Genomic DNA, 14,773 nt, shown 5'->3' with positions numbered 1-14,773 from the left:
CACACCCACAGAGACGCTGCGAAGCACGCGAAGTAAAATTCCAGGAGGCCGACGTCCCGTCTCAGGAACTTCAAAGTCATTTCTTTTTGTCCCCGCCGGAGGAAGCCGCCCTCACGCCCAGGCCACGCCAACTCCCAGTCCCTTCCGTTTGAAGGGCGCAGGAGGAAAAAAAAAAAACAAACCCGGCTCTGGACCTAGTTTCTTGGAGCAACCAACTCCGAAGGAACTGCCCCCACCCCAGCGTGTTAGATTGGTTGGGATACTCGGCTTTGAGACGCATTTAAGGTCTTAGGAACTGAGCGAAGCGCTCAGGTGGCCCCGCTCTCCCGACTCCGCTTCCGCGTCTCCTCCTTGCGCCACGCCCCAGCTTTCCCTTCCCCACCCACTTGGGAGTCCGAGCTGCTTATTGGTTACATGCCCTGCCAATCCAGCGGACGTTGACGAATCCCGCCTTAGGAAAGGCAAAGAACGAACTAAAGCGCCTACACCTGGCCGGGGGGCGCGAGCCTAACGCTCGTAAGCTGGTGGCTACCCGCGTGGAAGGGCGGCTGGAGGCCGCTGGGGAGACCCGGTGGGGGGGCTTCATTTGCATAACGGCCGCCCCGCCTCTGAGCGCCGGCCGGGGTCCCGCCCCTCACCCAACTAGAAATCTGTTGGGCTACGGGCGGGTCACTCCGACCCAGGCAAGCCTGTGGCGGGCGGTCCTGGGAGCGGATTGGCTCCGGTAGTTTCCAGAAGGCGGCAGGGAGGCGGCTATAAGAGCAGGGAGCCGAGCAGGGGGAGTGGGAGACGGTGTCTGCGCTCGCGGTTTCTAGTGCGAGGCAACCGTTATTGAAGCCGCAGGTTTTCTGTCCTAGGTGTTGCCGCCTAACGTCGCTTGCCTATCTTTCAGTCAGGATGTCTGCCCGCGGCCCGGCTATCGGCATCGACCTGGGCACCACCTACTCGTGCGTGGGGGTCTTCCAACATGGCAAGGTGGAGATCATCGCCAACGACCAGGGCAACCGCACCACCCCCAGCTACGTGGCCTTCACCGACACCGAGCGCCTCATCGGCGACGCCGCCAAGAACCAGGTGGCCATGAATCCCACCAACACCATCTTCGACGCCAAGAGGCTGATCGGACGGAAGTTCGAGGACTCCACGGTGCAGTCGGACATGAAACATTGGCCGTTCAGGGTGGTGAGCGAGGGAGGAAAGCCCAAAGTGCAGGTGGAGTACAAGGGAGAGATCAAGACCTTCTTCCCGGAGGAGATTTCCTCCATGGTCCTCACTAAGATGAAGGAGATCGCCGAAGCCTACCTGGGAGGCAAGGTGCAGAGCGCGGTCATCACGGTCCCGGCCTATTTCAATGACTCGCAGCGCCAGGCCACCAAGGACGCGGGCACCATCACGGGCCTCAACGTGCTGCGCATCATTAACGAGCCCACCGCGGCGGCCATTGCCTACGGCCTGGACAAGAAGGGCTGCGCCGGCGGCGAGAAGAACGTGCTCATCTTTGACCTGGGCGGCGGCACCTTCGACGTGTCCATCCTGACCATCGAGGACGGCATCTTCGAAGTGAAGTCCACGGCCGGCGACACCCACCTGGGCGGCGAGGACTTCGACAACCGCATGGTGAGCCACCTGGCGGAGGAGTTCAAGCGCAAGCACAAGAAGGACATTGGGCCCAACAAGCGCGCTGTGCGGCGACTGCGTACCGCCTGCGAGCGCGCCAAGCGCACCTTGAGCTCGTCTACGCAGGCGAGCATTGAGATCGACTCGCTGTACGAGGGCGTGGACTTCTACACGTCCATCACCCGCGCCCGCTTCGAGGAGCTCAACGCTGACCTGTTCCGCGGAACCCTGGAGCCGGTGGAGAAGGCGCTGCGTGACGCCAAGCTAGACAAAGGCCAGATCCAGGAGATCGTGCTGGTGGGCGGCTCCACCCGCATCCCCAAGATCCAGAAGCTGCTGCAGGATTTCTTCAACGGCAAGGAGCTGAACAAGAGCATCAACCCCGACGAGGCGGTGGCCTACGGGGCCGCGGTGCAAGCGGCCATTCTCATCGGGGATAAGTCAGAGAACGTGCAGGACCTCCTGCTGCTCGACGTGACCCCGTTGTCGCTGGGCATTGAGACGGCTGGCGGCGTCATGACCCCGCTCATCAAGAGAAACACCACGATCCCTACCAAGCAGACGCAGACCTTCACCACCTACTCTGACAACCAGAGCAGCGTGCTGGTGCAGGTGTACGAGGGCGAACGGGCCATGACCAAGGACAATAACCTGCTGGGCAAGTTCGACCTGACCGGGATTCCCCCGGCGCCCCGCGGGGTCCCCCAGATCGAGGTAACCTTCGACATCGACGCCAACGGCATCCTCAACGTCACCGCCGCTGATAAGAGCACCGGTAAAGAAAACAAAATCACCATTACCAACGACAAGGGTCGTCTGAGCAAGGACGACATTGACCGGATGGTGCAGGAAGCGGAGCGGTACAAGTCGGAAGATGAGGCCAATCGTGACCGGGTCGCCGCCAAAAATGCGGTAGAGTCCTATACCTACAACATCAAGCAGACGGTGGAAGACGAGAAACTGAGGGGCAAGATTAGCGAGCAGGACAAAAACAAGATCCTCGACAAGTGCCAGGAGGTGATCAACTGGCTCGACCGAAACCAGATGGCGGAGAAAGATGAGTATGAACACAAGCAGAAAGAGCTCGAAAGAGTGTGCAACCCCATCATCAGCAAACTTTACCAAGGCGGTCCTGGCGGCGGCGGTTCTGGAGCCTCCGGGGGACCGACCATCGAGGAAGTGGACTAAGCTTGCACTCGAGTCAGCGTAAACCTCTTTTCCTTTCTCTTTTTTTTTCTTCTGTTTTCCCCCCCCCTTTGAAATGCCTTTGTGCCAAGTCTGAGGTCTGTTGCTGGAAGTCTTTAGCCCGTGTATGCATATAAAAGGAAGGGTGCAACAACTTAGTTTAATTATAAAAGGTTAGTTCTACAGTTTGATTTTTAAAACCATTATTTGAGGTTTCTCTTTAACTCATTTAGGGTGTTTGCTGACTTGAGCATTTTTGAGTAGCTTAGTTTGTGCATGGAGATTTATTTGAAATGAGAAACCTGAAGTTTGCACACAAGTTCTGTGGAAGCTTGGTAACAATAAAACATATAGAAGCTTGAATTGTTTATTTTTATGTACTACTTTAAGATTAAAATGAACGTTTAGTAACGTTAAGGACAGGCATACTTTTTGCAAACAAATGCATAAATACAAATTTAAAGTAAAGCTGAAATTGATGTCAAAATTACTGTCTTGGAGTTTTTACTTTTCCCTTCTTACAGTTTTAAACATGTTGGTCTTTAGGAGATTAGTATGAGGTGAAGTGTGTCTAAGTCAGTCTTGTCTAATTCTCAGATGAGATTCCTGCTTTGAATTACCAATAATTTAAGAGGAGAAGATCTGGGTAAACTTTCTCCCTCCTTTTAATAAAGAAACCAGACAGGTCTGGTGTACCCAGTGTACCCAGACTCCTTAGGCTTGGCTTAAGTGTTCAAGTAAAAATCCACCGGACTATTCCAGCAGAATACAAACTATATTCTGGGGTTAAGTATAAAGTAAACACTGGGGCAGGAGTTGTCCTCGGACAATAGCCTTAGTATGGAACAAGTTGCTTTTTGTGCATGCAGGTGCCTGAAACAAGAGCCAGCAGAGCAAACTTCAAAGCCACTTAATATTAGAGTCCATTGTAGTCAAACGTGTTTTTAACTTTAATTTTCTAGTGAAACAGCTTAACGTGTGAGCTAATAAGGCTGTGTCTTCAATAGTTACCATTACCTGGGGGATAGAGGGAGATAAAGATTTTTTTTTTTTTTCTGATTTGAGAATCTTAATGCTTTTGCAATACCTGCCTTAACTCACTAGAATAGAGTTCTTTTCTAAAAGAGAAAAGTGCAAGGTAGTCCTGTGTTTTGTTAATACACAACATACCCATTTTCTCATATATTTGATTTGAGATTGTTACAGATAAGAATATTGTAACCCTTTGGGATCCACTATCCTGGGCTTAAGCTTTAAAATCCACATCCATAGGAGAAGGGGATTCATGTTTGTATTTTTTAGCGGAATGACACTTCTGCTTTGTTCTGATTTATTCTCTTTAAGGGGAACTTGGGAAACATTCAGTAAATCTGATTGGAAAACAGTTAACCTAATGTATTCATCACATATAGACACTTCGATATCTCTTTTCAAGTGATGTAGATTTGCTCCATGTTGTTCATAAGATAACAGTGAATTATAGAAGCTATGTTTTTAGTAGTGGACCCTTCTGTATCATGTAGAGAGATTAATATTTTAAATAATATAAAAACTAGAGAACAAATTAGCCTAAAAATGTTGAGCTTTATAATAAGCCTGACCTACAAGAGCTGACTCGTATGTACATTAAGTTTTATTTTTTAATTTTTTAAGCAAAGTCATTTGAGTGGATGGGAGTGAAATAAAAAGGCAATATTGAAATTGTCTCAAAATAAACTTAAAAAATATTTAAGGAAATTGCTCTTTACACTGAAAAGCTGGTAACTCAGGTATTTTAATGCTAATGCCACATTTTAATGCTAATGCCTTGGAAAGTTTTCAGCAAGGAGGCATTAAGAGTGTTTAATTAACTACAGATAGCATCACATAAATATTTGACAAATTACCTTAGTACTAACAGAATCAGGTGAATACTAGCATTAGAGTGATGTTTAACATGAATTTTTTCCAACATAATGCTCATTCTATTAACCTTTTCTTAGTCCTTTATTTGTTGAAAGCACTTATCCCTTGCTCTAACTTCAAAATATAATGGAATCTTTCTGTAAGTGCAAAAGGGCAATTTGGTAATAGTATGTTTCATTTTAGACCTTTCTTTAGAAATTAGTTTCTAAAGTATCAGAAAAAATGACCAATGGTAGTCTCTTTGACTATCCTATGGCGTGGCCTCTGGTAACTTGCCATAACACAAATATCAGTATGCAGATACTGCATTTTCTGTTATTCTGAAAAGTAATTTGCAAAACACCCAGCCTTCTTGAGTGTTTTTAATTTTGTCTTCTCGAATTTATCTAGATCTGAATATTGCAAAGATAAAGGCACCAAACTAGCCATTCAGTGTTTCCATGGGTCATTTGAAACCGGTAACTGGATAACTCCTGGGAACTCCTTAGCAGATGTTAGATCAGCCATAGTCAAATGACAATGGAAAAAGTACTTGATGTTGAATGAGGCTAAATTACAGTTTAAGGAATAATTAGCATCACTTGAACTTGAAAGTAGTGTTACACTAGGGACTAGTCATGTCTAAGGCTAATGCAGTACATACAGAATGCTAAGGGATTAAAAACATTTCTCAGATGGGCACTTAAATCCTTACCTGAATGTCTGACTAATATAGTTCCTGTTTTGAGGCAGTAAGTCTAAACACCTGTCAAAATAAGACCTAGCAGGTTGTTTACAGGATTTGAGACCCAGAAATTTCAAAACAAGCTTACTCTAAATTTTTTATTGCATTAGTTTGATGTATATAGTGGTAATTAATGGTTGTTCATGAGGAGATTTTTTTTTAAGTTTATTTTTGAGGAGGGGTGGAGGGGCAGAGAGAATTCCAAGTAGGCTCCATGCTCAGCACAAAGCTTGAGGAGAGGCTGGATCCCACGACCGACCACGAGATCAAAACCCTGAGATCACAACCTGAGCTGAAATCAAGAGTTGGATGCTTAACCAACTGAGCCACCCAGGCACCCTCATGAGGAGGTATTAATGCTGCTCACATCTTTAAACTTAGCATGCATAATAGGATATTTAATGTATCACCTGTATGATCTATCAGGGAGACTTAATGAGAATTTCTTTATCCTATGAATTGAATGTAGTTTATAATGTGCTGTGAGGCATGTTCCCCTTGCTTTTGAACACTGGAATTAAAGTTTTAAAGAATCTCAAGTCCATACATCACAAGACAATTGCTAAGGCAATATGTATGTTTAGGTTAAGGAACAACAACCTAAACAACCTAGTTTAGGTTAGGTTAAGGAATATTCAGTTGCTTCTGTATAATGTCTAAATAGAAATGAGAAAATGGTTTTGAAGGGTTATCCTTAAGCATTAAAATTAGATACAGAAAAGTTGATACATTCCTTAAAAATTATGGATCTTAGGAAAAGAGCCCAATATTTATTCTTGAGATAGCTCTCGGAATACTTCAGGATATATGCATTTCTGAGATTTAATAGGGTGATGTTTAGTGTTGAAATGTCTTTCCCTTAGAACAAATTAAGAAGCCATAGGTTCTTTTCCTCTTTCAGTTTAGGTTGTTTGTGAATTGAAGATTGAGGAAATAAGCAACCAAAAATGGAGTTGATCTTCAAATACTGGAATTGCTATTTTCTTACATGTTAGTTTTTATTTAATGTTTATTTTTGAGAGCGAGCATGCGAGCACAAGTGGAAGAGGGGCAGAAAGAGAGAGACAGAATCTGAAGCAGTCTCCAGGCTCTGAGCTGTCAGTGCAGAGCCCAAGGCGGAGCTCAAACAAACTGTGAGATCATGACCTCAGCTGAAGCTGGATGCTTAACCAACTGAGCCACCCAGGTGTCCCAAAAATCTTTTTTTTTTTTTAGAGGAAGGGAGAGGGGCAGAAGAAGAGAGGGAGAATCCTAAGCAGGCTCCATACTCAGTGCAGAGCCCAAATTGGGGCTCGATCCCACGACCCTAGGATCAAGACCTGAGCTGAAATCAAGAGTCTGTTGTTCAACTGACTGAGCCATCCAGGCACCCCTCACATGTTAGTTTTTAAAGGTAGAATTATAATACTTTGAAAATCTCTCCATTATGACTTTTTCATACATAAGCATACATTATATTCAGTCTTTGGCCTACAATCTGCGATCAGCAATTTAGTTCTATCTTACATGCTCTTAGTTACATGACCTTGGGAAGTTTCTCTTCACTAGGCAAACAAAACAAAACAAAACAAAACAATTTCCCTCACAGGACACTTGAAACTTAAATATTTAGAATACTACCTTTATCCCTACTTTATAACATCATGAATTTTTTTTTAAAGGGAAAACTTTTTGTCATGTTACTTTTATGTAGATCATTGGAGTTCTCAACTCTTATTTTTTACCTTAATTTTGTACATTAGCTTGAAGTTAATCTATAGTGAAGTATAAAAGGTCTTTGGTTTTCCGTTTGCATTTCTTCATTCACTGGGATAAACTGAAGAGGTTGACTGAAGTGTGGTCTTCCTGATAATGGTTGTGAGGTGAATGGATTCTACCAAGAGTCCTTGGTGTTTCTCAGACCTCTGTGGAGCTTCAGCTCATTTCTCCCTGTCCTCCCCACCCCAAGTGATATACATTGTTAGATGAAAAACTCTTGGTGACTGGGATTTTCTTACTCCTATTTCAAGGGAGCCATTCACCATGTATAATTGGCCAGTCCTGAGGCCACAGCCTCAAAGCCCCACTGCCAGTGGATAGGTGGGTTTCCATATAATCTGAACAGCAGTGGACTGGAGTAGAACATGAATCTAGCTGATTACAGTTTTATGCCACCAGAACCAGTGATTATGTGTTATCAAGTAGACTGGGAGAGCGAGGTAAGGGGAAGCAGTGGGATGGCTAGTGCCATACGTTTTAAATTTATGGGAGTAAAGTTACTAACTATTTACTGAGGAGCTCTTAACCGTATTAGGCTACGGGGATAAAACAAAGGCAGAATATATTAGGCATTCTCAATAATGTAGTGATATCTAGCATTGCTTACATCAGTGTTGGAAGGGAAAAAAAAATACCAACGTCTGAGTATCTACTCGGTTGCAAGAAGGAATTAGAAGACACATGATTTGAAAAGTGAAAAGCAGACACGTAAAAATGTTATTGAATACTCATGGACACGAAGCAAGTTTTCTTAGAGCAACACTAATTTTGAGTTCGGAAGGGCGGTGCCTTATACACATTCCTCCTTAAAAATCCTAATTCCTGATTTGGGTATCTTCGGACAGAGGTTCAGAGTTGCCTTGCCCTGGGTCAACACATCTAGTTATGCAGTAGAACCAAGTTAAGAAACCTGATTTCCACGCATCCTTCCCTGAACCTCCCCCACACCCCCATCGACTTAATCCCAACCTGGATTTGAAATTTAGTGCTAGTAAATTTAGTGCTAGTAAATAGGGACAAAGGGATCTTCCCTATGAAACTGGATCTTGGTATTCCAATTACGAACGAAGACAATTCAGTGCTTTGCCTCACAGCTGGAAGGCCAGGTAGAATCGACCCCTGCAGAAATAACCCCTGGGCAGCTACACCACGGATACGCCAAAAAGGGGCCACGGCAAAGGTAGAAAGTAGACGGAGCCCCGCGAGGGCCGGACCGGGCGGAGGCGCCTCCCGAACCGCGTGCGCAGCCTCGCAGCGCCGCGGCCCCTCTGCCCGCCCGCTGCGTCCGCTGAGCCCGCGGCGGAAGCAGGGTCCCCGCCCCCCTCCGCCCTCCGCCCTGCGGCCACGGTTGCCCAGCGCGAGCGCGCAGTTGCCTGGGCGACAGTGAGGGGCTGGCTGGGAGAGGCCATGCATCAGGTGACGGTGCCGGAGCTTTATTCCCGGAGGAAGCGGACAGAGCGACAGGGGGCTTCCTCGCCGGAGGTAAGCGCAGCCTTCCTTGGTCGCCCCCACTCCCGAGGCAGGGGCAGGCCGGCCCTGCCGCCTCCTCCCGGCCCGCAGCTCCCGGGGCGCCCTCCACCCCGACTCAGCTCCGGCCGAGCGGCACTCAGAGATGTGGGCAGCTGTGCCTACGAAACCCAAACTATGGAGATGTACTCGGCCAAAGGGCAGAATTGAATCCTGGCTCCTCACCGGGATATTTAGATGTTTATGAAAGTTCCACCTCACCACCTCTAATTTGTTGGTTGCAAAAGAAATAGCCTTCCTGCGCAGGAAGCTGTCCTGCTCGGGGCGGGGTGGGGGGGGGGGGGGTGGCGGGATGTGCGATCCGCGGGAAGAAAAGGCTGGTGGGTTGGAAGCTACCACTACTGAAAAAGTAAGCTGGTTCTTTGCCTGCTTCCTCTGGGCGGGGTCGGTTCGAGCAGGCTCCCCTGCCTGTTATGAGTGTCTTAACTCCTCTGTTGAGGCTGCCCTGGGCATCAGTTTATTGTGGTCTGAGTCGCAGTTCATCGGTCAGTTGCTATGATGAGCCTTGAGACAGTAGTGCAGGCTAAGTGAAGTTTCCTTTCTTCCCTTCCTTTTCCTCCTCTTTCCCTTATTTCTCTCTTCCTTCTTTTCTACCGAAACTGCATCTGAAAACAAGATGGGTAAAATCCTGGCTTCAAGATAAAAACAAACCAACCCCACAACACTTGAAGATACTACATCTTTATTGAATAAAGAGCGGCTAGTGGGAATTGTTAAAAGCTCATTATGCCATGTGTATTGTAAATTGAGTTTTTAATTATATTTGCTGCAATCATTTCATTTTACAGCAATTGGGATTACGATTAGGGATGTGGTACTGGAAAGATGAAACCAGAACTCTTGAATTCAGAAGGTAAATTTTATTGAAACTTTATTGTAGCTTTTATAAAAATTGCATGTGCCCAGAGTAAAAAAAAAAAAAAAATTCAAGCAATACAGAAGAATATAATGAGCAAAATAAATACCTGCTGAAATCCAACCATCTAGAGAAAACCATTTTGGTGAGCAGCCGTCCAGATATCGTTTTCTGATAACATTTATCAGCTGCTTCCTATGGACCAGACACTGTGCTAATCAGTTTGCCAACCGTTTCAAAAAGCTGCATGTTCATCCAGTTTTACAGATGAAGAAACTGAAGCCAAAGGGTTAAGCAATTGGAGGAAAACTAAGTGACTTGGCCAAATCACACAGCTCACAGGTGACTAAGATGATTGAAATCTAGGTCTGTTTGGCTCAGGGTACATACTCTTAACTGCTTTATAAAATTGCCTCTTTGAGTTATAGAAATGTAATTGTACATTAATGGGACCGTATTATACTTGCTGCGCAATAGACAGCCAATTCTACAAGGTAAAATTATTAAATTAGAAAAAACTGGTTTTAATCTCCATTGAGAAAATACTGACTCTATTAAGTGCATCACTAAACTAATAATACTAGCCACTGTCTGCCGTGCTGTGTGCCTATTATGTGCCCGACATTTGCATGTTTTCTGATTCTTAAACAGCCATGGAAAGTGAGCATTATTATTATCTCCATTTTAGAGGTGAAGAAATAAGGCTCAGGAGACTGAGCAATTGAACCAAAGTCCTACAGCCAGTAAGTAGCAAAACTGACATTTTGAACCACAGTTTGTCTGATGCCAGAGCCCTTCCCGCCATAGACAGTGTCTCCCTCCTTTAGACTGTAAGCCCCTCAGTGGCAGGAACTGTCTTACTCATCTTTGTGTCCCTTGAAGGAGCTGTCTGTAGAACTTCACAGAGTAGGCCCTCACCAGATGTTTATTGAATATTTCAATACACCAACTAGATTCAAGTAGAGGAAGGCTAGAGGCAGGGGACCAGTTTAAAAGCTAGCTGTGGGAGGTTTACAGATAGCTGCCCAGGTACGAAACCATGAGTCGGCACGAAGTCCACGTTAAGAGGAATAGAGAGAAGGGTACAGGACTAAGAAATACTTAAGAGGTGGAACTGACAGGATTTTGGATAGAATGGATAAGATGTGAAGGGAGAGGGAGAGGAGGTGCTTGGGCTGACTCCCAGTGTCTCTCTTGGGTGATGGGGTGGCTGCGATTGCCCTTCTCCTGTATGCAGAATAACAGACAAAACTGTGGTGTGCCTGAGGTTACTATGACACGTTCACATGCACATGTCTCTTAGGCTGTTGGACAAATGGGGCTGGAGGTCAGGAGAGGCTAAGCAGATGTAGTTCATAGTTATATCATAGGTAAAATGACATTTGATGACAATTAAACAATAATTTAAAAAATCAAATTTTACATTTTATAGAATGTTTGTTTCGGTATTGCTGAGTAGTTTGTCATTTCCAAAGTGGTGATCTCAGTTTTTTGTCTGCAATAGTGTCACAAAATTCTGTTGTCTAGCTCCCAAAATATCACACTCAGTGAGTGTGAGATAGACAGTGAGAAGGACAGAAAGAGCTTTGGGATTAGCCCGCCACGATAATGGAGTCAAAATACAAGTTAAATACATGTTACAACACCAGATAATGTGGGTAGAAATTTTAAGTGCCAAAATGTTCTTTTCTCAATCTTCATGTATATTTAAAGGCCATCTCAGTCCTCTCTTTTTTGATGAAGGTGGACCATACTTTTTACTTACTGACATTCTTTGTAGATGAAATTAATTTGCAGTATATTTCAAACTGATTTTCAGTGTGATTGGTAACTCCGATAACTAAAATCCTTGCAAGTCTGATTTTGCTAGTTTTTTTTTTCTTACAGCGTTATTAAAATTTTTTTTAGGTAAATGTAACATTTGAAACTTTTTGTATGGGAAGAGAGGTGCCTGGGTGGCTCAGTTGGTTAAGCATCTGACTGTTGATTTTGGCTCGGGTTGTAATCTCGTGGTTCATGGGCTTGAGCCCTATGTCACGCTCTGCTCTGACAGTATGGAGACTGCTTGGGATCCTCTCTCTCCCTCTCTCTCTGCCCCTTCCCTGCTTGCTCTCTCTGTCTCTCTCTCAAAATACCTAAATAAACACTAAAACAATTTTTTTTAACTTTTTTTAAATGTTTAGTTTTGAAAGAGAGCAGGACAGAGCATGAGTGGGGGCAGGGGGCAGAGAGAGATGGAGACACATGACCCAAAGCAGGCTCCAGGCTCTGAGCTGTCAGCACAAAGCACGATGTGGGGCTCAAACTCCAGAGGTGCGAGGTCATGACCTGAGCTGAAGTCCCACGCTCATCCGACTGAGCCACCCAGGTGCCCCCAAAAAACTTTTTGTAATGGAAGATTTCAAGGATATACAAAAGTGGGAGAAGGGTATAATGAACTCCAACATGCCCATGATGCAGCATGAACAGTCACCAAATTAAGATCCACTTCATATCATCCACACTCATCTACTCCACCTCTTGATTATTTATTTAAAAAAAAAATTTTTTTTTAACGTTTATTTATTTTTGAGACAGAGAGAGACAGAGCATGAATGGGGGAGGGTCACAGAGAGAGGGAGACACAGAATCTGAAACAGGCTCCAGGCTGTGAGTGGTCAGCACAGAGCCTGACGGGGGGCTCGAACCCACGGACCGTGAGATCATGACCTGAGCCGAAGTCGGACGCTTAACCGACCGAGCCACCCAGGCACCCCACCTCTTGATTATTTTTAAGCAAATTGCAGACATCGTATCATTTCATCTATAAATATCTCAGTCTTTATCTCAAAAAATAAGCACTCTCTAAAAATAAACCTTACTGTTTATGCATTTACAAATGGAAATGGTAATTTGTTTATATCATCATATATTCAATTTGCATTCAGGTATCTACTCTTCTCAACCTTTCAGTTCCTGGCTTCTTTCCTGAATGAGTGGCACTGGAAATCTTTTTTTTTTAATTAATTAATTAATTAATTAATTTTTAAATTTACATCCAAGTTAGTTAGCATATAGTACAACAAGGATTTCAGGAGTAGATTCCAGTGATTCATCCCCTAGGTATAACAGCCAGTGCTCATCCCAACAAGTGCCTTCCTTAATGCTCCTTACCCATTTAGCCTATCCCCCCTCCTACAACCCCTCCAGCAACCCTCTGTTCTCTATATTTAAGAGTCTCTTTTGCCTTGTCCCCCTCTCTGTTTTCATTTTATTTTTGCTTCCCTTCCCTTATGTTCATCTGTTTTGTATCTTAAAGTCCTCATATGAGTGAAATCATGTGATATTTGTCTTTGACTGATTTCACTTAGCATAATACCCTCTAGTTCCATCCACATGGTTGCAAATGGCAAGAGTTCATTCTTTTTGATTGCTGAGTAATACTCCATCACACACACACACACACACACACACACACCACATCTTCTTTATCCATTCATACACCAATGGACATTTGGGCTCTTTCCATACTTTGGCTATTGTTGATAGTGCTGCCCTAAACGTTGGGGTGCATATGTCCCTTCAAAACAGCACACCTGTATCCCTTGGATAAATACCTAGTAGTGCAATTGCTGGGTCGTAAGGTAGTTCTATTTTTAATTTTTTGAGGAACCACCATACTGTTTTCCAGAGTGGCTGCACCAGCTTGCATTCCCACCAGCTGTGCAAAAGAGATCCTCTTTCTCCGTATCCTCACCAACATCTGTTGTTGCCTGAGTTGTTAATGTTAGCCATTCTGACAGGTGTGAGGTGGTATCTCATTGTGGTTTTGATTTGTATTTCCCTGATGATGAGTGATGTTGAGCATTTTTTCATATGTCGGTTGGCCATCTGGATGTCTTTGGAGAAGTGTCTATTCATGTCTTTTGTCCATTCTTCACTAGATTATTTGTTTTTTGGGTGTTGAGTTTGATAAGTTCTCTATAGATTTTGGATCCTTACCCTTTTTCTGATACGTCCTTTGCAAATATCTTCTCCAATTCCGTTGGTTGCCTTTTACTTTTGCTGATTGTTTCCTTCTCTGTGCGGAAGCTTATTTTGATGAGGTCCCAATAGTTCATTTTTCCTTTGGTTTCTCTAGCAACATGGAGATGTGTTGAGTAAGAAGCTGCTGCAGCTGAGGTCAAAGAGGTTTTGCCTGCTTTCTCCTCTAGGATTTTGGTGGCTTCCTATCTTACGTTTAGGTCTTTCATCCATTTTGAGTTTATTTTTGTGTATGGTGTAAGAAAGTGGTCCAGGTTCATTTTTCTGCATGTTGCTGTCCAGTTTTCCCAGCATCATTTGGGGAAGAGACGGTCTTTATTCCATTGGATATTCTTTCCTGCTTTGTCAAAAGTTAGTCGGCCATACGTTTGTGGGTCCATTTCTGGGTTCTCTATTTTGTTCCATTGATCTGAGTGTCTGTTTTTGTGCAAGTACCATCCTGTCTTGAGGATTACAGCTTTGTAATACAGCTTGAAGTCCGGGATTGTGATGCCTCCGGCTTTCGTTTTCTTTTTCAGGATTGCTTTAGCTATTCAGGGTCTTTGTGGTTCCATACAAATTTAGGATTGTTTGTTCTAGCTCTGTGAAGAATGCTGGTGTTATTTTGATAGGGATTGCATTGAATACGTAGATTGCTTTGGGTAGTATTGACATTTTAACAATATTTGTTCTTCCAATCCAGGAGCATGGAATATTTTTTCTTTCTTTTTTTTTTTTTGTGTGTTGTCTTCAGTTTTTTCATAAACTTTCCATAGTGTTTTGTTTTGTTTTTTTTTTGTCCATAGTTTTCAATGTATAGATTTTTCACCTCTTTGGGTAAGTTTGTTCCTAGGTATTTTATGGTTTTTGGTGCAATTATAAATGGGATTGATTCCTTGATTTCTCTTTCTGTTGCTTCATTATTGGTGTATAGGAATGCAACTGATTTCTGTGTATTGATTTTATATCCTGGGACTTTGCTGAATTCATGGATCAGTTCTAATAGTTTTTGGTGGAATCTTTTGGGTTTTTCCATATAGAGTATCATGTCATCTGTGAAGAGTGAAAGTTTGACTTCCTCCTGTGGCATTGGAAATCTTACCCTTCAGAGAAGACCTTGCTCTCTCTGTCACTGGCAATACCCCGAGAGGGATAACTGTATCAGAATAAAACAGGATATCCATAACCTCCACACAAGA

The 14,773-nt window shown here is 44.1% G+C and overlaps 2 protein-coding genes across 5 annotated transcripts in view; both read left to right on the top strand.

Annotated features, from left to right (window-relative positions):
• The first annotated feature begins 498 nt into the window (after window positions 1–498).
• HSPA2 (heat shock protein family A (Hsp70) member 2) lies at window positions 499–3,277 on the top strand. 2 transcript variants are annotated; one of them, XM_086709542.1, is made up of 2 exons: window positions 499–516; window positions 858–3,277. In XM_086709542.1, the coding sequence occupies exon 2, from the start codon at window positions 898–900 to the stop codon at window positions 2,803–2,805; it is 1,908 nt and encodes a 635-aa protein (XP_086565668.1). In that variant the 5' UTR covers window positions 499–516; window positions 858–897; the 3' UTR covers window positions 2,806–3,277. The 2 variants fall into 2 exon arrangements, with proteins under 2 accessions (XP_086565668.1, XP_025774755.1); XM_025918970.2 differs by lacking the exon at window positions 499–516 and adding an exon at window positions 577–724.
• A 4,721-nt stretch (window positions 3,278–7,998) lies between these two features.
• Window positions 7,999–14,773, top strand: part of PPP1R36 (protein phosphatase 1 regulatory subunit 36) — a 45,192-nt gene continuing 38,417 nt past the window's right edge. Inside the window, exons 1-2 of one of the 3 annotated variants that reach the window (XM_086709545.1) lie at window positions 7,999–8,671; window positions 9,505–9,569. In XM_086709545.1, coding sequence (XP_086565671.1) covers window positions 8,597–8,671; window positions 9,505–9,569 — 140 coding nt within the window. In that variant the 5' untranslated portion in view covers window positions 7,999–8,596. The remainder of the gene's footprint in view (window positions 8,672–9,504; window positions 9,570–14,773) is intronic. The other 2 variants (XM_086709543.1, XM_086709544.1) reach the window with 2 other exon arrangements.

This window comes from Puma concolor, chromosome B3 (assembly GCF_028749965.1).
Source record: "Puma concolor isolate L17-30 chromosome B3, mPumCon1.1.hap2, whole genome shotgun sequence".
Lineage (NCBI taxonomy): Eukaryota > Metazoa > Chordata > Mammalia > Carnivora > Felidae > Puma > Puma concolor.
This window is presented reverse-complemented; position numbering and strand designations above follow the sequence as displayed.

Bases quoted from the DNA above. Each gene is read 5' to 3' on its own strand.
- HSPA2 (XM_086709542.1), top strand. From the start codon at position 898: ATGTCTGCCCGCGGCCCGGCTATCGGCATCGACCTGGGCACCACCTAC.